At 32.9% G+C, this 21,769-nt stretch overlaps 1 protein-coding gene across 1 annotated transcript; it reads right to left on the reverse strand.

Annotated features, from left to right (window-relative positions):
* Window positions 1-6,439: 6,439 nt before the first annotated feature.
* LOC121126338 (hemocytin-like) lies at window positions 6,440-21,512 on the reverse strand. The gene is given in 41 exon segments (XM_040721666.2): window positions 6,440-6,861; window positions 6,928-7,080; window positions 7,159-7,273; window positions 7,334-7,606; window positions 7,669-7,928; window positions 7,994-8,026; window positions 8,029-8,196; window positions 8,270-9,356; window positions 9,416-9,648; window positions 9,702-9,893; window positions 9,967-10,172; window positions 10,241-10,697; window positions 10,758-11,041; window positions 11,105-11,200; window positions 11,270-11,589; window positions 11,646-11,968; window positions 12,026-12,176; window positions 12,254-12,564; window positions 12,623-13,451; window positions 13,454-13,758; window positions 13,817-13,920; window positions 13,978-14,021; window positions 14,093-14,415; window positions 14,473-14,703; window positions 14,776-14,974; window positions 15,031-15,569; window positions 15,635-15,975; window positions 16,049-16,219; window positions 16,274-16,404; window positions 16,462-16,642; window positions 16,705-17,090; window positions 17,154-18,261; window positions 18,315-18,609; window positions 18,665-19,258; window positions 19,314-19,778; window positions 19,839-20,033; window positions 20,089-20,184; window positions 20,241-20,362; window positions 20,420-20,585; window positions 20,641-20,850; window positions 20,905-21,512. Coding segments are annotated over 41 exon segments (12,216 nt in total). The 5' UTR covers window positions 21,002-21,512.
* Between the last annotated feature and the right edge of the window lie 257 nt (window positions 21,513-21,769).

Here is a 21,769-nt window from a genome sequence, read left to right on the forward strand (position 1 = left end):
AATACTTTCTATATGTAATCCCACGTTGGTTGCTTCTCGAGTCTTCAGCTTTTGCTATTTAAACAAAAGAAAATATATACCAAATTCGTACATTGTCCAATGCGAAATTATGTATCTGTTAACCAAAAGCAAGTGAATATTTATATTTCCCAATTGTCTTTACATAATTATATTATCACAGCTGTTATAATATAATGGATATACCGGGTAATTTTTCTATGATTACTTTAAATAATTGTGTTTCTTTAAGTCCCCTCATATTCTATCTTACCAAAACTTCATCCAAGGAATTTGTTGACAGCTTTTGCATAACATTTCTTTAGACTTTGGTGACAAATACACCTTTGACTAAACTCAGGTTCGCGTATCTAATACAAACACACAACATACGACGTACAAATACATAATTCACAAATTATTTTTTTTTAATTTTTGTATTCTTCCTCCTTATTGACTAGTTCAAAGAAAGGCTCAATTCATTCGTCATAAGTTTTTTCATTTTAAATTTTGATGAGATGTATTGATTTGATAGCTGTATTATTTGAATCCTTTCTACTATTTTCTGTAGTGTATAAATTATGTGTATTGTAAAACTGCTTGTAACACAAAATTAAAGGAATAGTTTAAATCATGGAAAACTTTGACTTGATATGTTAGGGTAAGAAGAATTCAATACTGATACAAATATTACCCGGAAATCATAGAAAATTACACATGTAAAAATATATATCATTTATTACTAAAGATACTTGAGGAGTTGCGTGTTTATTCATGTTACGTTTTATGATGTTGAAGATGTTTTTTCCAAATAACGCAATCTATAGGCATTGGTTATTTTTTAACCATTTTGTTTACCTACTATTAAATATGGTCAATTTGTGTCAACGACAGCTGCTGTTTTTTATTGCAAATTTTGCTTAAATTAAATCAAATTTGCCCCGTATGTAATTTAAAACAAAAAAAAAAATTAAATTTTTTTTTTACTATAGACAATGAAGACTTAAGTAATTACAATCCAAGTAAAAAATATCAATAATTTTAAAGTAAAAGTGCCAAAATAATCGCTCAAATAAATAGAATCAAATTATATTTTCAATGATTGAAAAGCAAACAGTGAGATATTAATAATATACAACACCGAAGATCAATAAACGATAAGTCTTCAATCAAAATAGCATGATAAATCCAAAGTCTATCATAAGAACGTAACCACAAAAATTGTTGCCAAATTCCTTTACATATCCGATTTTCTTTGTTCAACTTACATGGATGATTTAAGTATGTATTTCTTAATAATTTTATCATAACAGGTTTTATTTGTTTGAATAAATATCTCCTTAAATGTAATACTTGATAATGAAATATTCTAGCATTATCTTGTATGTATCATATTTTTGATCTATCGTCAATGTAAACTCCTAATTTATCATTTACTTGCTGAATTGTTTCTTCTTTTTAGTGGCTGAGGGGGGGGATAGTTCTTTATTAGCTTTTGAGTTACAAGCAAATTCTGAAATTAATTTCGAGGTTTTAATGAATATTTTTTATGCATTCTTATTATTCATCTGCTCCAACAATTATTGAAATACAAATCATTTTATTTGCATGTAACATAGCATCCATAAGAAAAAAGAGTTAAATTGCGTAAAAACACAGAAAAAATACGGCTGCCAATTTGCAAACTGAGAGCTTAAACTATTTTTTGGTATTAGAGGAGTTCATTGGATGCATTGGCGGTGGTTTTAAGATCCAGGAGTACCCTCAAATACCCTGCGTAACCTGAGGGCTTGGAATTATTTTTTGATATTAGAGGTGTTCCTTGGATGAATGTGATGCTTTGAAGATGGTTTTTAACTAATCCACACTACCCCCGGTAAATATCAGCTCTTTGAACTAGTTTTCGGGATCAGAAGGGTTCCTTGGATGAATTGGTGGTGTTTTTTAACAATCCCACAGTACCCCCGGGACACTGGCCAATCTGAGGGTGGATAGTATTCAACCATATTTTAAGAGGCCCTAAGTTATTTATTGCCCACCCCACCCTCCTCTTCCTATATGGTAATAATATTACTCACACTTTAAAGTACTTCCTTGGGGGATGGAACAAATGTTATGAATATGTTTAGAAATTTGTCATAAATAATATTTATAATGTGTTATTATTCTTCATGAAGCTTGGATAAAATACGGGCAGTTTTCTCTCTGGCAATTTTCCTAACTGAAATTTTTCTGGCAATTTTCCTAACTGAAATTTTTCTCCATGGCAATTTTCTCCAGGGCAATTTTCCATGGTTAATTTTTCACATGACAGTTTTCATAGTATCACTGTGGCCATAGAGATAAAATACATAGAGTAATGATGTAAAAAAGTGGTTGATACCGGAAAATAAAACGAAATAGTTGACAAAATCATTGGAGTTGTAATAGTTTGCCAGTTTAAGAATCAGGGATATCCACAAAATAGAGAAATTTAAAAAAAATTAGTTCTATGGAGAAAAAATTACCCCTCCCCCCCCCAAAAAAAATAAAAAAAATAAAGGATTTGTTTTCTAAAAAAATAAAAGTCGTCATGTAGTAGTAGTTGTTTTTAAGTAATGCACTCATTAGTACAGTACACTCAAAATTGAAGACTAATGAACTGTAATTGAAGGAGAAATGTATCAGTAACTGAATTAGATATGCAGACATCAAATAAAAGTTTTAAAATACTTTTTCTTTATAAATATTGTTTTTTTGTTCAGACATAATTGAGTTTACCCTGGACAAGATAGTGTCATTCAATATTAAATTGCCTTAATTCAAAATTGCATTGTGCTCAATTTATGTTTGTAGTACATATTTAAATATGATCTATTTCAAGACTACACTTAGAAATACCACTATTGTCTTAATAATGATTATTGCAATAATATTAAAAGAAAATGTATTGAAACAAAAGGCAATGCAGTAGATGCCAAGAATATTTACTTAATTATAACAAAAATAGCTTCATCTGTACATATACATACATATTATATATCTTGTACAATATATTCACTCTATCTATCAATAGTTATCAAGCTCTGTCAAGTTGGTTTCTTCCTAACACAGGAGAACTACATCACAAATTAGAATCTGCACAGCCTCAAACTGTTATATAAAACGGGAACATTGCATCTACTCCCTCCCAGAGTCCTGTTAACCCTAGTAGAAGTATAGCTAGTAAACGATAGAGGGCCAAAGTCATACATGAATATTATGGTTGTTAAGAGTGAGTTCGAATGAGAAAGTAATTAGTTTTTAAATGACGCAAAAGTGATCAATAAATATTTTCATGTAAAGGTGAATCAGTCGTCCCAGAGTCTGAGATACACCTTTTGTTAGAGAGGCTCAGGCAAAATATATAATCCTCGAGTCTTGGGGACCACTTTTCTATTAAATTCTTTTGCTAAGAGAAGTAGTGAGCATTTCTATTTAATTAAGTCATGAACAATCAAGGTTTTGGGTATCAATCAAATCTACCTTGTCTCTTTACCTCTTATTTAAAAAAAATGAGATAATATATGAGGTATACTGAAATCTTTGAATACCTCTCAGGATAGCCTACACTCTGTCTGTTACAATTATCTCTACAAAGACGAGCTTTTCCATGCTCAAATAGTTTAAAACAAGAAGAAAAATGGGGTTTGAAAAATATCATTAAAAAATAATAATGATATTGCTTATAGGATGAATAGTTATTGGAAGCTTTACAGATCCTAGATAAAATAATAATAAAGTTTGAATAAATTGCAGTGTCAAGCTATGACATTAAGAGAAGTCACTAATACCCTACGTAATTAAGTTAAATTAATAATTACGTGTGTATGGTTGCTTTGAAAGATGGAACGTTTCGTTGTATATTTGCTATTTATTGTAATAGATAGTGAATTGTTGCAGGATCGATGGTTCAGGAGGTGGATGGCTCGGGGAGTTAAATCCTTGGAGGTAAAAGGACGGAGGTTACTCGCTTTGCGGTCAAATGATGGGGGAGGAGGTAGTCATCCAGAGGGAGAGGGTAAGAACCCTTGATCCTCATAAAATATGACCTGCCGGTATGCTAAAAAAGAAATCAAAGATCAACATGGTAATCTTGACAGTTTGAAGAATGTTATGGAGGATAGGAACTTAGCTGTCATTGCATTCATTAAAGCAGCAACTAAAAGATAAAGCAAATAAACACAAAGTTTGTTTCAGTGGATGGGCTTTTCGTGGGATTTGGATGTATCCCTTAAGTGTAGGATGGGACAACAAAATTTTAGGAACCATACAACCCTATTACTTTATGAGTTAAATGTAATAGTAATTGCTTTATACGGATATCGCTAGAGTGGTTAAGCATATCATCTGCCGTTATGTTAAAAAAATAAACATCGGCCACTAATGTACTTACCCTGTCAACGTGAAGAATATTTAAGATGAGGGCATCTAAGCTGTCATGATGTTTCTTTAGTTTCTCTGCAAGCAGTATGTGAGAATTCAAATAAATGAGGACCTTGGCAGGAATTATTCCGATGTCGATCCTTAATTCGACTCTGAGTCCAACAAGGGCTCCTTTTGTCATTTATAACTCTGCAACAATATATAGCTTTAGAAAGAAAAAGAAGACTGTTCATGTTGGAATTAAAAAACGTCTCGCACTCATATAAGGTCATATTTTTTACAATTCTATGAATTGGTGAGCTGTGTTTTAAAATTTCGAAATATATTTGCAAAAATGTCCAAAAGGAAAATTAATGTTATCAAACTTAAGAAAATATAAAAAAATCATTCAAAATTTTGCAGAATATTCTGTCAAAAAAGATTCGTCAAATGTTTTCGTCAGTTTTGTTAAAAAATGTTAAATTTTGAGAAATAAATACAAATTCTGAGCTATTCAAAGAAAAATTCTAACTCCAAAATTTCAAGTTTTTTTCTTTTTCTTGAGGTAACATTTTATAATTATTTTGATTGCGGAGGAACTCAGACATTATGTATTTTTATAAAAAACACTAACAATAGGTATACAGTTTCTTTTAAAGTATAAGATAAAATTTTAACATTTTAGAAGGTTTAAAAGATTAATAGCAATAATTTCAAAATATCAAAAGCTTAAAGAATATCTGAAAATTAATGGACCTATATAAAAACGAAGGTACAACTCTTATGACGAAAAATAAAACTATAGAGCTTAGGTTAGTCGAAATACAAGGTTAGACCGTCATGTAATCAGGCTTGCTAGAATATTCAATCTGATGTATTGTACCGACTACTTGGCAAGACAGGCAGATTTTGACAAAACAAGCAACCACTCATAGTCTATTACGTCACTATTGCTATAATTTTCAATTTAATGTATCTTACCGAATGTTGGACAGGAAAAATAGATCTTGACAAAGCACACAACCACTCATCTACTATGACGTAAATATTAAAAGCGTGGTGGAGTCAAACATCAGTAGAACACGCGTTGTGGTATCATCTTGTAGCTCTATTAACCTTGTATACAGCGTTATCAATGATGTCATAAATTGCATTATAATTGAAAAAAATGCCATCTTTGGATTACAAAGTTGATATTTGCAATAAATCTTGGATTTTGAAATCTTTCAGCAATATTGAATTATTTTTCAAAGAACATAAATATTTTATTTCGATGAAAGATATAAAATAATTAGGAAAATGTCTATTTTTTCCAATAATAGTTAATTTAACTTCTCTAATGTTCATAAACATTTTCCATTATTATCCATTGTCCAACTATGTGTACATTTGTTTTTGGCACTCCAGTTAGCCGTAATTTCTATTACTTTAGCCACTTACAATAAAATTGAAGAATGATCTCTGATACTTATTTGATTTAATTTGGAGGGTAGTAAAGTAGTTTTCAAAATATAAATACTCATCTTACAAATTGCATATATTTATTTCGGAGATGTATTTAAACGATTTAAATTCGACAATGAACAGTAAAGGGATTCTAATGATTGCACCAGATATCTAAAAGACAGAGGAAATTCAAAAAATATTTGTACATTCAATTCCAGCAAGGGATTTATCAGTTAGGGAAATTGGAGTTCAACTGTTCAACTAAACAATAATTGCTCCTAAAACCGCAACACTCTAATGTGGGACATCAAATTTTAAAAGACTTTAAATAAATATGTTCCACTCAAAAATGGCTGATTATATTTGATTATCTTTTGTACATTAATTAATATAAAACTTTATATGAATAAAAATAAGTTAGAACAAAAATATAGTAAATGTTTATGTATAATTACTATAATTTATTCCATAAGAGTACAAACAGCGCAGGTAACTATATGTATTAGTAATTCTGAATGTTGAATAAATAACAAAAAAGTGGATTGTGCATGTTAATTTATTGACATTACATTATGTCTATCTATTTGTGACTAACAAAGATCATTTATTTTATTTAGTTATCATTTCCAAAAATATGTTCGTTATTGCTCTCATATTTAGGATTCACCCCGGGATTTGCTTGAGTGTAATTTGTTGTGAGTGGCAAGTTCTTCAAATTTTTGAAGGCACTTATGGCATCATACGCTTCATTACTTTCTGGATTGTTTTGATAAACATAGGCGTTTTCATTGTAATTGTCCATATTTTCATCAAAGGATATCACATCAACATCATCATTAATTTCTTCATAATTGCTGTTTGAGTTTGCAATATGACTGAACTCTGCTTTTGCTCCACACTGTGTACAGCCGCAATTCTCAGGTACGTTGATGGTTTTAGTATAGGCTTGCCCATTTTCACACGTCAATGTTACATCAATGGCCTTTTGTTTTAAAGTCTGGCAACATTTACAATCACTACTATGAGATTCGAGTGCTGTAAGGAAAACAAAAGATAATTAATTTTGTTTAATTTGGCTTAAGTTTAAACAAATTCTATTACGTGACAAATAAACTGTTTTTGATTCACAATATCCAGAGCATTGACGGTATTCAGGAATTGAATTAAGGTTCTTACATGTACCCTTAATAAGATCAAATTCTTTTACCAGCCCAATTGTTTTCTTAGGGTCAAATGTAATTTCTTCACATGATCCTTAAAATAAGATAGCAATGATATATTTAGTATTATAATGAAAAGCTTTAATTAAGTTGAGGTATATTTCGTGCTTACCCTTCTCCATTGTTTGATTGCAAATTTTACAACAGTTGTATTCGTCATCAATTAAGAATTTTGCTGGACAATCCTCGATATTAGGACAATCCTTTGTCTTTTCTGATAAAATGAGCTAAAACAATCCTCATTATCATAATGAGTTAGAGAGTATTATGAACTATGTAATACTTACTTCCTCATGATCTTTGTAACATTTTCGAGTAAAGCATCCATCAACATAGTCTTTTCCAACTTCATATGTTTGATTACCTGCAGAACATGCATATGGAACACATTTTCCACAACATTGATCACTAACTGAAGTGGTATAATTAGACCCACGTGGACATTCAGTATTACATTTTTCAACAAGCTCCAATGATTTCTTGACACCTCCAAGTAATGTATTCTGACATTCATAAATCTTGCAACTATCACCTTTGAGTTCTTTTTTTAACTCTCCAGGCTATAGTTGATAATTATACATGTAAGTTGTATTGTATAAATATTTGCTTAGATTTTGTATACCTTCATTTTTTCACCTTGATGGAGACAAACAATGGGTTGACTGATTGGACAGCATTCTTTATCAACATTTACTTTCTTGTACAAGTAATTTTCATCCTCCAATGATAGAGAGGGACAAGATTCTACTGAACAAGTTGTAACTGGTTTGACACCCATATTTGCTTGAACACATGTACAGTTTTTGCAATGTCCTTCCTTCCATGATTCACCAATTTGGTGAAGATTTCCATGAAAGTCATCAATACAAGCATTTGGAGATTCTAAAAGAAATAGTGCAATCAAATATATATTAATAAATATCATAAATCATAGGTAACTGACTGACCACAAATATAATTGGGACAGCATTTCTCATCAATTTTTTGAGCTCATGGAAAGTTGGACAAATTGGAGGTTCTGGACAAGCTTTTGGATCACAGATCTTTTTACGGTGCAAGCAACATCCTGTATCTTTCATTGTGGACTTCTCTCCTGGTTCTAGCTCTTCTTCAGGCTCTAATTCTGGACACTGTTCTCTAGGTATACATTCTATAAATATAAGAAAACCAATCTTATTGATATATGTGCGCCAATATAAAACAATAATGAGCTATAATCGTACCACAAACATAAGTTGGGCAGTCTGCATTGTCAAGTTGGATTTCTTTCACTTGATAATCGGATTCACACTCTGGAGGTTTGGTGAAGGTGCAGTTTTTAGTAGCAGGAACACAAGTTTGTTTGGGACAACATTCACCCTCCGTGTAATGTTCAATTACTTTTTGTCCAACTGGGCAAGGTAATTTAACACATTTATCAATGACACATGAAATTCCTAACTCTGTACAGCTGCATGTCTCACAAGAACTTGGATGCCATTCTTCGGTCAAGTGATACTCGGTTCCATTGGCTTCTTTGCAGGTATGACATAAATTTTCGCTTACACATTTCCGTTCCTTATTAAATACTTTTCCTTCTGGACAATAACAACCCTCTGGTTCTCCCATGTCACATCCATCATTACCGAATGTTTTCTGTGCATTGTAAGAGATATCCACGAGTGAACTAATGACATCTTCACACGTCTTTTCACATGCATCATTAGCACACTCCTTATATTCCAATCCTAGTGGACAAGTTAATGACCTTTGACAATGCTCTTTTTCTCTCCATGATATGCAAAGACCTCCTTTCTCGAAGCAAGTCTCAGAGTATTCTTCAAAAGCTTTACATGTAGTATAGTTCTCTCGCTTACAAAATGACTTTTTACAATGATTCACATATTGGTCAACGGGAATTATAGGATGACATGCTACAAAGGTTTCTCCTCTTAATTTCTCACATTGATCATTGTCTTCATTGATACAAGTTTCAACATCAGGTAAATCAATAATATTAGCACTGCTGCAGGATTTGGATGTCCAACTACTTATAAAGTCATCCATGTCCTCTGAGGGGGACTTATCGCGCTTGGCAAAATCATCATCAGGATTTTGGTTACAATTCCCACAAAGGCCATCTGTCTGGCTTCCATGTGAATATGAAGCATATTTAACGGTAAAACCGGAATTTTGAATTTTATACACGATTTCAATATCAAATTTGAAAAGAGTGAGGAAAACGTTTCCAGCAGCTGATAAACGAGATTTATACCAATCTGTTATATGATGTACTGTTTTAATCAGATTATTTCTTTCATACATGGAAACCTTAATTAAAGGGGATAATAATATTTCCAATTTCCTTCATATTAAAAAGGAGAACTTACCCCTTCTTTACTTTTAGGATCTTTCTCGATTCTTAGACTATTGTCTGCTGTGTTCACAATGACAGCCTTAACGCATGAAGAATGAATGTCATCTGGACATTGTTCGTTCTCAATTTGTATTTCAAAGTCTCCATGATCATGCCTCACTGCAACATAGCTACAATTACCAGGAACTTCATATTTTATGTCATCAAAGTTCTTAAATTGTGAATGACCAGATCCCTCACAGACGCCTAGATAAAAAAAATTAAATAGGAAATATTGAATATATTATTTTGTTATTCACAATCTTTGCATGACTTCTTGGGAATACAAGTAATCCCATCGGAACTCAGAACTTCATCATCAGAGCAAAAACATCCAGAAAAGCAAATTGCTTCAGAATCTCGACTACATTTCTCTTCCTTATCTCCACATTTAGTTTGACATGAGGGATCATAACAATCTCTCATTACCTTTCCTTCTGGACATTTGGCGGCTAGATAGAGAAAGGTATAAGAAAAAAGAAGGTAAATAAAATTATTTTTTCAAAGAGTAAAGTCATCATTTACGGCAAAAATGGTCAACCCTCCATCTGCTCAAATCTAAATTTCTATCGACTTGTAAGCACTGGTTCACGAATTTAGTTTGGGCTTCACATCTGCAGGTCCTGATATCATCATCTGATTTTTCGAGACAAGTGCAAGTGTCTTCAACACAATGTTCTGTAACTGATTTCATATCTAAGACATCCTTACAGTTATTGAAAGGAGGATATCTAGATATAATCACAAATCATTTTTTTAAATTATTTTTATTTTATCCTCAATTAACCAATTTACTTACTTGAATGTTCGACAAAGTTCTAACGCTCTGCGTTGTCTATCGAGAGGACACTCCGTCTTCATACATGATTGATCTCCTGTTTCCCAAGATTCTATAAATTCCTCCACATTCTCCGTTACCTGTCCATTTGATTTCATCAAATCATCGCTTTTTTTTCCATTAAATTTTCCACAAAGACCCACAACCTTATTATGATTTGTGCTATCTGTTCGTACCTCAACTTTTCCAAATTTAGACCAGCTGACTCGAAGAGGATACTTTTTGGACTCAAATATAATGTTTGAATCTCCAAGAATTCGTATTTTGATATCTTGAAAATCAGACATCTTTGAAACTTGACTTGCTGCGTAATGAACGTCATGATAATCGATACTAAAGTCAAGATTCAAAGTTATAGACTCTTCTCCATGTTTGATTATGAGAGACTTTTGGCATCCTATTTTACACGTCTTGACCACTGAAACATGTCACAATATAATATCACAATTATAATGGATCTTGTTATGTATAGCACTACCTGAAATATTCCAACTATCATGTTCATTTGCAGCCAACACAAAATGGCAACTTGAGAGCTTATATTTGGATTTGTCAAAGGTTAGTACATTTGGTCCATCAACTATACATTCTGCTTTTGTAGGTGGAGGAATGCACTTAAACTTAGGACAAATTAAGGTTTCATGGATATTTAAATCTTCATTTTCTTTATTATCACTGGAATAGAATGGTTGTGCTCCGTATGAATCTTGAAATTCAAACTTCATAGGTTTAGAAGATTTTTCAAAGCTGTTGGTATTGTTCCTAAAAATTAATAATGTTGGTAGAGTTAAAATGGATTTTTCATGGAATTAGATAATTATTTACTCTTCAAATTGAATTAACAATCCATCTGCACAAACTGGTTCCAGGCATTCACATTTACTCAGAGGACATCCAATAGGACTCTCAATTTCAGTTTGTCTAAATTTAACAAAAAATTGAAATGATTAGTTTACAATGTATGAAAATAAGTTAAAACTATTGAGTTGCCTTAATCGAGCACCAGAGGGACATTGCGGCTCTGGAGGACAATATGAGATGGGAGAAGAATCTGTAGTTGTTGGTCTATCATATTGAGATTCTGTAGTTGTCGTTCTTTCATACTGAGACTTTGTAGTTGTTGTTTTGTCATATTTAGACCCAATATTATCTTCAGAACAGTCTGTTTCATCATCTGCACAATCGGTTACCCCGTCACACCATTTTTCAGCTTTGATGCATACCTTTGATGTTTTGCAATATCTTTCCTCTTTGGTACAAGTTTTACAAATGCATGCACAACGTGGGGTAATGTAAGAAAATTCATTTTCCTATAATATATAATGTTTATAGGTCTCTATTTACATTTGTTTGTTTCTATACTTACTCCATAGCATTTGGGACATGTTTTGGGTGAGCAATGAACAGTTCCATTTTTAAGGCAAAAGCAGCTTTCACAGTCTTGATTTAAGAATATGTCACCAGCTTTATGCTTTATGAATCCATCGTAGCATTCACACTGACTTTCATGGACACAATCTGTTCCATTCCATTTCTGATGATCCAAACAGATATGACATTCAGAACTATAACCATAGTTGGGTAAATTAGGACACGGATCAGCACATTTACCAGACTTTGTAGTCTTGCCAATACTAATCCCTGGTGTGGGTAAGGGCGTTGTGAATATTGATGAGTCTTTTCCGATAACTAAAAAATAAAAGTATTGAACACACAATTGAATACATTATGTATATTCATTATTACTGAATGGTTTGAAGCATCCAATAAGCTCCAACTTTAAAGCAGCTCCAAGTCTTGCCCATGACACAGGAATCAATTTAAAATATCTCATACGAATGACCTGTTTAAATTGTCTTTCAGAAATTGTTTGGTCATCATAGTTTCCATGAAATATCTACATAAATGTTTGAAAAAACGAGATTAAGTTAACTTTTTTGTAACCTTTTGAAAAAAAAAAATATATCATCCTACAAATTCTTTTCCTTGCTCATCTCGAATGTTTTCCCATTTATGATTATCGTTAGAGTATACAACACGGAAAGACTTGATAAATTTTCTAGAGTCTCCTTTAAGAATCACACCACTGACCAACCTTTCATCTCCAAAATCAATAGTTACGAAAGGTTGTCTATCGTTCTTTTCGGGTTGCCACGAACCTCCATTTGAGAGTCTTAATCTTTCCTTTCCATAACTGTATTGATCTCCATTTTTGACTGATGAAACAAGGATTTGCTTTGTTGAGAGATTTCCATTTGTAATCCCCATTTCATCAATACAGTCCTCTGGAACAAATATATAAAGTATTGTATTAAGAGTATGATATTATATTTAGTTTCCTACGCTTGGGAGTTTTAGGGATATTTGTCACTTGTACTGGAATATATGGCTTAGATGTAGCTATTATATCTTCTTCCTCTATATCTCCGCAGCCAATAAGATCGACTTTCAAACAAATTTCCTTATTCCAAGATAAAGGAATAATGCGAACAACCTGAGCAGGAACTGCAGGATTCAAAAATGAAGTCTGAGGTTTGAGGCCATTCGAATTTCCTTTGAAAACCTTTTTGATTCCATAATTATCTTCAATATAGGATAAAGAGTCCTCAGAGTCCCCAATGAGTACATTATAACTAGTAACAAATTCATCCCCTTTTCCTCCTTGAGTTGTTATTCCGTACACCTTTGTTTTCTCATCAAATTTGAATTCAACATAAGGTGTTCCATCATTTTCATGAGGTTTCCAACAATCATCGGTGCCCTTGGGAGCTTTTTCTGTGGGTGTACATGCAAAGCTTTGTTGATCGTTATTTGTTAAATAATTTTTGACGTCACACTTGTAAATAGGTTCATTTTTACTAATAAGCTCTACGTCCTCCAAGGTGTTAATTCCTGGGCCATTATACTCAACTTTTATCTCTGGAGCTACTTCATTCAGTTTGATATTTTTGCATTCTTCATTTGAAGTATCCAAAGTTTCTTTTTGATTTGCTAAGTCATGGATATACTCTAATTCACAGCAGTTACCATTATCACATATTTTAATAGTGTATTCTTCAGGTCGATATGAGCTGCTCTGATCACTAGGCTCTTCAGAATGTTTCAAAACAATTTTATCAAGAATAGAGTCCTTTTTTTCATCGTTTGTATCCTCACAACTATAATCACGGGTTACTTTACCATCAAAAACTTCTTGAACATTACAAAAACAACGTTGTTTTTATCATCTGTTAGTTTGATTTGGTTTAATACTCCTAAACTGTCATCAAGATGAGTTAATTTGATGTGAGGATCTGTAGATCCTAAATCAAAGTTTTTGCATTCATGAAGCTCTTCACCTTCCAGTTTGTCGGCATTTGTCAATTTTTCAATGGAACAGCATTCCTTAGAATTACACAAATCTATTGAGAAAAGACTCTCTGAGGGCCTCTCTTCACTATTTCCTTCCTGAACTGCTTCCAATGATTTGACGACAAAGTCTATTTGAAAAGACGAATATTATCTTAGTTGTATACTAAAAATGCTGTCAATACTTACTTTCTTCTGGTTCAATCTTTACATTACTGATATCTGAATCGGGATCCACAGATGAAACTTTGATATTGATATTCCCCTCTGAATTATCCAACAATGAATGTGTACTAGATTTATAAAATTTAAAATCAGAATCCAAATTAAAAAATGATAAAACTACTTACTTATTCTTCAGACAAGCAGTCTTATCCTCAAGGATATCCGTAATCTATTAATATAGGGGAAAATAACATAGTAAATACTAAATAACTTCTATGATTCTTATGCATATATACTAACCAAAGGAATAATACTACTTGTTGTTGAATAACTTTGTGTAGGAATAGGTGTGTCCCTTGTTTTGCATTCTGGTCGATGTGGATAAACGTTGTATGGGGAGTCACAAATATGGGTCTCCGTATTAAATATAGAATTATGTCCGCATGATTTAAGCTCAGCCTTCCTATGAATTGTAGCTTGATTCGATTCATACTGAAGTTTTTGATTATCCTCGAAGCAGTGATAAAATAATGAACAATCTGTTTCATGGGCTACATTTTGCTCATAAGGGAATGAGTCACAAATCGTTGTGTTAGAAGAAGCACTAGGACTTGGTTCACCCACTAGATCATAAGCAAAGGATAAACGGTCTCAAACGTATGTTCTATTCAAAAAATTACCTTGACAATCTGATCGAATATGAATAACATTATCGGGCCAATCACATGTTATATCCCTTGGATTATAAAATAGACCATTGTCACACGATTTAATTTGAAATTTTGGTAAAGGATCTGAGGAATCTTGAACACACTCCTTATATAGATTACATTGTTCCTTAATCAACAGAGGTGGTGTGTCAGGATCACAGGTCTCAACATCAACTGTACCTTTAATCTCTGATGAAACACCTATTTATGGATAATTTTTTTAGAATCAAAAACGAAGTAGGTATTTAAAACGCTCATTAATGTGTAACTCACATTCACAGTTTATTCTATATTCAAAGTCATCACATAAGCTTGTAGAATATTCAGGATTATTGACTTGACAAGTCAATCCTTTTTTAGTGTCACATTCGATGGTGTAATCATTAGTTGAGTAAGCTGGTCCACTGGAACCCACTGCCCGACATTCGATATCCACTATATGATAAGGACTACAATATCCTTGACTCACATCCTAGAGATAATCTCAGTATAACAACTATACGTACATGGCAAATATCAAATACTCACATAAGAGTTATTTAAAAATTTATGGATATCTTCTACATCATTGGGTTCAAGAATAGTTGGAGTATTCGTGTTCATCCAATTTGACCAACCATGATTACAAGACAGATATGTCAGATTTGTGTTATTAATAATAGTGATGGGTGAAGATGTCGAGAGATCAAGTTTTGGAAATATTGTGGTGCCCAAATAATCGGATTCACATTCAGGTAAACTGGAGTAATAGCACAACTTTTGGCCTCTTGAACAAGTGCAGTTATGACATTCGTCACTTTCCATAACATCTCCTTCATAAAAAAGTTTATTGTTTTCCACAATACATTTGGGTTTTTCACACTGATCGGGGTCAATACAAGTATAGTCGTTGTCAGATAGGTATACTAAATGTTCTTTAGGACAAGAGTCTGGACGACAACCTTCAACACAATATTCGTCAGCACATGATAAAGAGCTAGCTTTTTCGACAATGAGAGCTTTGCATGTTTTCACTGGACATGTATTTACACAAGATTCGTAGCTGCTGTGATGTGGACATTGCATGGCTGTAGAAAAATGATACCATATTTTGAATTTTCAGTTTAATTGTTGGACCTAAATATGTACTTACGACAAAGATTCTGTTTTCTCCATGATATAGGTACACCTGCACGAGTGCATTCATGGGCATACGCAGAAATAGCAGTGCATAGACACTCACAATCTCCACCCACATTACAACCGCAAGCATCTGATAGACACTTTTTGTACCAAGGTTCCCAATCTATTTCAGAATGGCAGGGCTCAAAAACTTCAGAATGTAAAACTGAACATTTATTTGTGGACCAGGTTCTGCGCTCAGGATTCAATTCACATTCATCTTCAACTTCAGTTGCAACAGGGCAATACTTGTGAACCCTCCAACTATCTCCAAAAGTGGTTGGAAAGGTCTCCGTTATTCCAGATGGACCTCTGAAAGTATCAAAGTTGTTTCCGTATTACACATTTTTTCATATCCCTTTATAATCATTATCGGAATGTATACCTAAAATCGTCTTCCTCATCTTCATTTGCATTTCCACACAATCCCTGAACCAATCCTTTCAAGAAGGGTTTGATTTTCAAGTAGACTCTATTGCTTCCATCCCATTGTATAGTAAAGCCTAAATCATAGACATCCACAAATGTAAAAAGTCCAGCTTTTCGAATGTTAATCCTAAAATCGCCAAATGATTGTTAGTTGTTATAAATACTAGATATCCCAACTTACCGTTTGTGAAAGTCATTGGAAAGGTCTTCTAAATTCTGATTCAAAATGATTTTTTCTTGGAATTGTTTACTTCCAATTTTGATTGTTATTCTTTTTGAGCATGTAACATTGGATGTTCCACAAGGTATATTCTATTAATGTTTTAAATAAAAATATAAGTATTTAAATTGTCAAAAGATACTCCTTACTTGGATCAAGATTGAAAAAGAGTCTTTACTCGACCCTTTGTATTGTGCCATAACATATTCACATTTTCCCTTAAAGTCAAACATTTTTCCATCAAAGGATATATAGTGAGAGTCACCCCAAGCAGTACAAATGGCTGGACAAACTCTTTTTGTACATGTCCATTTCCCAGAATTACATATACTAAAGATATAAAAAGTTATAGGTACAAAACTGTTGAGGTCATTTCAAATCCAATGGCTTACCATGTATTACAATCTTGCTTTATCCGGTTTCCTTCTTCATAGGACTTTCCTCCATGATGGCAGGGACATTTTTTCTCTGGAATACATGATTTCGAATCCTTTGTTAGAAGAATAAAACCTTCTTTACAGACACATCCACCAAAGTCACAAGATGTTGAGTTGGAAACAGGTATATTTTTATCAAGATTTTTGCATGTTGCCTGTGGTTTATCTAAACTGACACATTCCTTGTATACGAGATTATCTTTCTTATCACACGTAACCAGGGATTTCTTCATGTTTTTCCTTTCTTCCTCATTCTTTAATTCACGGCAGTTCCATATTCCATTTTTGCATGTGCAATGTTCTTTCCCTCTTGCTTTTGCATTATATCTTACTTCGCCAGCCTAATTACATTGATACATTATAGTTTAAAAAAGTCAAAAATATTAGAGAATGAGTGTACGTACATTGACATTATCTCCCGTTAAGAAATGAGTACAGGGACACTGTGAGATTAGAACACAAATGTTTTGATCGTTCAAGACTTGTCCTTCAGGACATGCACAACCTTCCACACAAATATGATTGCTTTCACATGTTTTGTTTCGTCTTGTGACATCAGAGCACGTTCTATAACAGTCCTTGTGGCAGACTGAGAATTTCTGACCACTACTGCAGCTTATTGAGCAGGGTTTGACGGATTGTCTCCACGATTCTAAGTAGATTCCTTTTGAGGAACAAACTTGTGCATAATGACTAAGAATGGGACAAAGGCAATTAAATGCCTCATTTTGATCATTGCAATGACAGATATCTACCAGACAGTCTTTGTAAAACGCATCAGGATCGACAGCCCAATGACATTTTTCGAAAATACTTGTTTTGAGGAGTGCACAGTAATTTGAATATTCCTTCTTTTTCTCGCTGGATAAACTGCATGAAGTCAGTCTTGAGAGGCTATCAGGTTTTGTGGAAGATTTTTGACAGGACTTTGTTTGCCAACTCAAGACAAATGCTTCATTGACAGACTCAATTTCTCCTTCGGGCGTTACAAAGTCATCCCTTTGAATCTTATTGTAGTTTCCACAAAGACCTTTTACCTGTCCAAATGCCGAAGGAGGAACATGTACATAGATTCGACTATGCCCATTCCATTTTATATTGAATCCGTTTGAAAAGGAGAGACCAATGAAAAGGGATGTGTCCTTTGTGATGAAAATTATATTTCCATTTGATGTTGTAAATGTGTAAGGTAATTCAGGAATAAAGGCTCCATTGAAGGATAGTTGAAAATTGTCATTTAATAAAATCTCTTGTCCAAAGGCCTTGATGGTTATAAAGGAAACGTGATAATTGTCTTGGAGGTAAGTAGAAGAGCTTGAAGATATACTCTGAGGATTTTTGCACGTATTGACTGAAACAGATATGTCCTCATCTTTAACTAATAAAAAAGATCCAAGCGACCGGAAAGAAAAGTCTTTTCCATCAAATGTTGTGATGTGATTATGTCCATAGTAAGAACATGAGCGTCCACACAGTTTTTCGGAACAGAGCCAGTTTCCAGCTTCACATTGACTATATCAATTTTTTGTTTTAATCTATGTCAATGTATATTTATATGTACGTACCATTGATTACATTCCTGATAAATTGTCTTTCCCGAGGGGAATTCAATTCCATTGAAAGTACAAGGGCACTCTTTCCTCTGAATACATTGTCCATTATGCATAAACGTTCCTTTTGGGCAATAACAACCTTCAATGCAGTGTTCATTATCATTTTCAAAATCAGTGTAACTTGCAACATTTGTTGATGGAACGGTTGGATTTAGTTCTTCTTCCTTTATTTTGGCTGCGTCTTGGCAGGTTACACTTTCTCCAGATCCACACACAGAGTATTCTAATCCAACATCACATTTTAATGCTTAAAACAAATTAAGGAAGTTAGAAAACAAAATAGGGTTTCACACGTTACTTACGACAAAAGTCTGGAGATCTCCATCCCTTCGAAAAGTCAATGCTACTGTAGTCTTGACACCAAGAGACAAAAAGCTCAACAGATTGACAAGCTCTATCGATATTTCCAGCACAGTAGTCCCACCTACACGTTTTAAAAAAGGAATACCCATTAACTATATGATGACACTGCACTAATAGAGGGGATGTCAAAATCTTTCCACAAAATTGGATTGCTTTTTCATTATCTGCGGATGTAGATGAACATGGATTTGACACATAATGTTCAGGGCTATACCGTGGAGTCATGACATCCATTGACCAACTATCAAAAAGTTCATTCACACTCGTTGCTACATTACCATTTTGTAGTTGAAAGTCTGTTAAAGGATTTCCATCAAAGTTTCCACAAACTCCACTCAATGATGTATTCCATAATTTTTTATTTGCGTCAATGATGAATTGATCCTTCAAATTCCATTTTATAGTGATTCCTAAACCAGGCATTTTGACATAAACTACTTTGTTTACAAGTTTCTCCAAAACTATTCCTTTGATTACTCCTGGAATAGGATATGTTTCATTCCCCTGTCTCAATATGCACTTCCCTGTATTTTCTGTAATTATTGTAAATAATATTAATCAAATCAATCACCAAATACATTTTTTTACCATCAATCTTTAATATAAAAGGTTCTTCAATGGAACTTCTCTCGGTAAAACATATTTGACCATTCTCATTCAACCAAATTTTAAATCCGTTTACGGTATCTGTTTTCATCAAGATATGACTTTTTAAACGCATGGTAAATGTAATTCCGTCAAAAGTTCGGATATGTGATCCACTCCAAATGATACATGATGATTTTTTTGGTGTGTTCAAAAAACTACCTTTTTCTTTTGCGGCTTGAATGGCCTTATCCAAAAAGGTTAAATCCCCGTTTTGAGTTGAAAAATATCCTGATATATTTTTACTTATCTCTTCTTGTCGTTTGAAGTAATGTATTCGATACAATTCATCATTCAAGGAATGTTGGCTTTCATAAAATACATCCGATTCACTATGTGAAGCTCTTCTCACATATCTTGGAATATTATAATCAGACTCTATGTGAAAATCCGTGACGTGGGTACCATCTATAAAACATTCAAGATCAAAATGTATATTATTTCTAAACTATCTATCGTTTCACTCACCCTCAAAAATACACTTTGGTATGGGGTTTGGACTAAAAATACCGGTCTTATAGCTACATGTGTAAACTTCTGAAGGGGTAAACTCAAATTTGCTTCCATAAGGGCATGTTAAGTTGCATTGAAACTTTTCAGACATTGACTTACATTCAAAATTTCCATTGAACTCTAACTTTTCATGATTGCATTTATTTATATCTAAAATACAAAATAGTAAATATTTTCAATTGGAGAAACTTAATTTTTAACATACTATATTGACAGCGATTTCCCCTGTTCTCTGACAGACATTTACATTGATTCATCGATAAACATATTCCATCATTTTCACATGGTGGATCACATATAGCTAAATAAAAAATATAAATAACAATATTATGGCTTATTGTAAGAATGTTATATCACGTTTGCAGTCAGACATAGCATGATTTCCCGGAATTACCCAATCTCCACTTTGACAAACAATTTTAAATACATTAATCCCATTTGGAAACGAATGATTTTCAATACAAGTCACATTGCAATTTCTAAAAGAAAAGTTATAATATATAAAATATTTATGCCAAATTTTTAAATAAATTTACAATGTGTCACATGAGGCAAATGCGTTGTTCGGTAATAGAAGAGGCGAAGTGAGACAATGCCGTTTTTTTTCTAATTCGCAATAGTTACCCTCATGTTCTTCTCCACAAAGACATTGATTTGGAATTATGCATATTCCATCGTTCTTACAAGATGGATTGCAAATTGCTTTTCAAATGTTCAATTATTATTTTTTATATATCTGAATTTGCTATAATCTTACGTTTGCATTCTAATTTGTGGTCTGTGGATACTCCAAAGTAATCCAACCACACTCCATGCCTACAAACAAGCTCAATTTTACCATATAGTGGCATGGAGTACTGCCTTGAATTGGATAGTTGGTAGCCAGGTAAACATTTTATAACACATCCATTGGTTACAGAGCACTTCATACGTGCATTATCAGGTAGTTTTGGAGGTGCATTACATCCTTTCAAAATGAGAAAAATGTAAGCCCATATACATATTATTATAATAGTCTTACCCCCTTTAAAAGATTTAATTTCGTATCCCTCCACGTAGATCAATGGAATCACTATCAATAGTATGGCCCTTACTAATGTAGTATGTGATTCCACCATGGTTAAAGCTAAATTGATGTGCCAATTAAGTTTGCAAAATATTGTCTTCTTCCACGATTACTTATCGAAAATATAGTATAATGTATACTTCGTGTTTATTAGGACTGATAATTAATGCTTTTTTTTATCAAGTCCCCTTCGTATTTGCATTATCAAATATGGGGTTTATTACTTATGGGGATTTTTCTTAGTGCATCCCAACAAGTACGTCAAATATTCAAAGACTGATAACGTATTTAGGTTATTCAGTATTCTATTCATTTCTGTATATACAGGGTGTTTAAATATGTCTCCGTTCATGAACAAGCTACCATTTTTTTCCATTTATTCGTTCATTTTTGTAAACGAAACGAGGACCACATGATCAATGGAACATGGGGTTTGTTTAATTATATTTGTCTATTTACAAAATTTACAATAAATTTTAGCTGAATTCCTATCTCGAATTTATGGAGCTTGTATATTTAATTAAAAAGTAATTTACGATACACTTAGGGTACCTGGCTTCTATAAAAAAGAATTATTGTAGCCAATAAAGTTTGGACATAATTGATCAAGTGATTGACGTCATTGGATAAAATTTGTGGGAAAAGAAGGAGCGAAAAAATAAACTGCCGCGTAGAAAAAAAAATCAGTTAATTCTTAATTAATTTATTTTTTTTAAGGCATGAACACTTTTCCATTAAATATAAGTATGATCTTGCTTATTTATAAAGTATTTTTTATTTTTTCCTTGCAATTTTTTTGTAATGCATTTTTTAGTTCGAA

This window comes from Lepeophtheirus salmonis, chromosome 11 (genome assembly GCF_016086655.4).
Source record: "Lepeophtheirus salmonis chromosome 11, UVic_Lsal_1.4, whole genome shotgun sequence".
In the NCBI taxonomy this organism is placed as follows: Eukaryota; Metazoa; Arthropoda; class Copepoda; order Siphonostomatoida; family Caligidae; genus Lepeophtheirus; species Lepeophtheirus salmonis.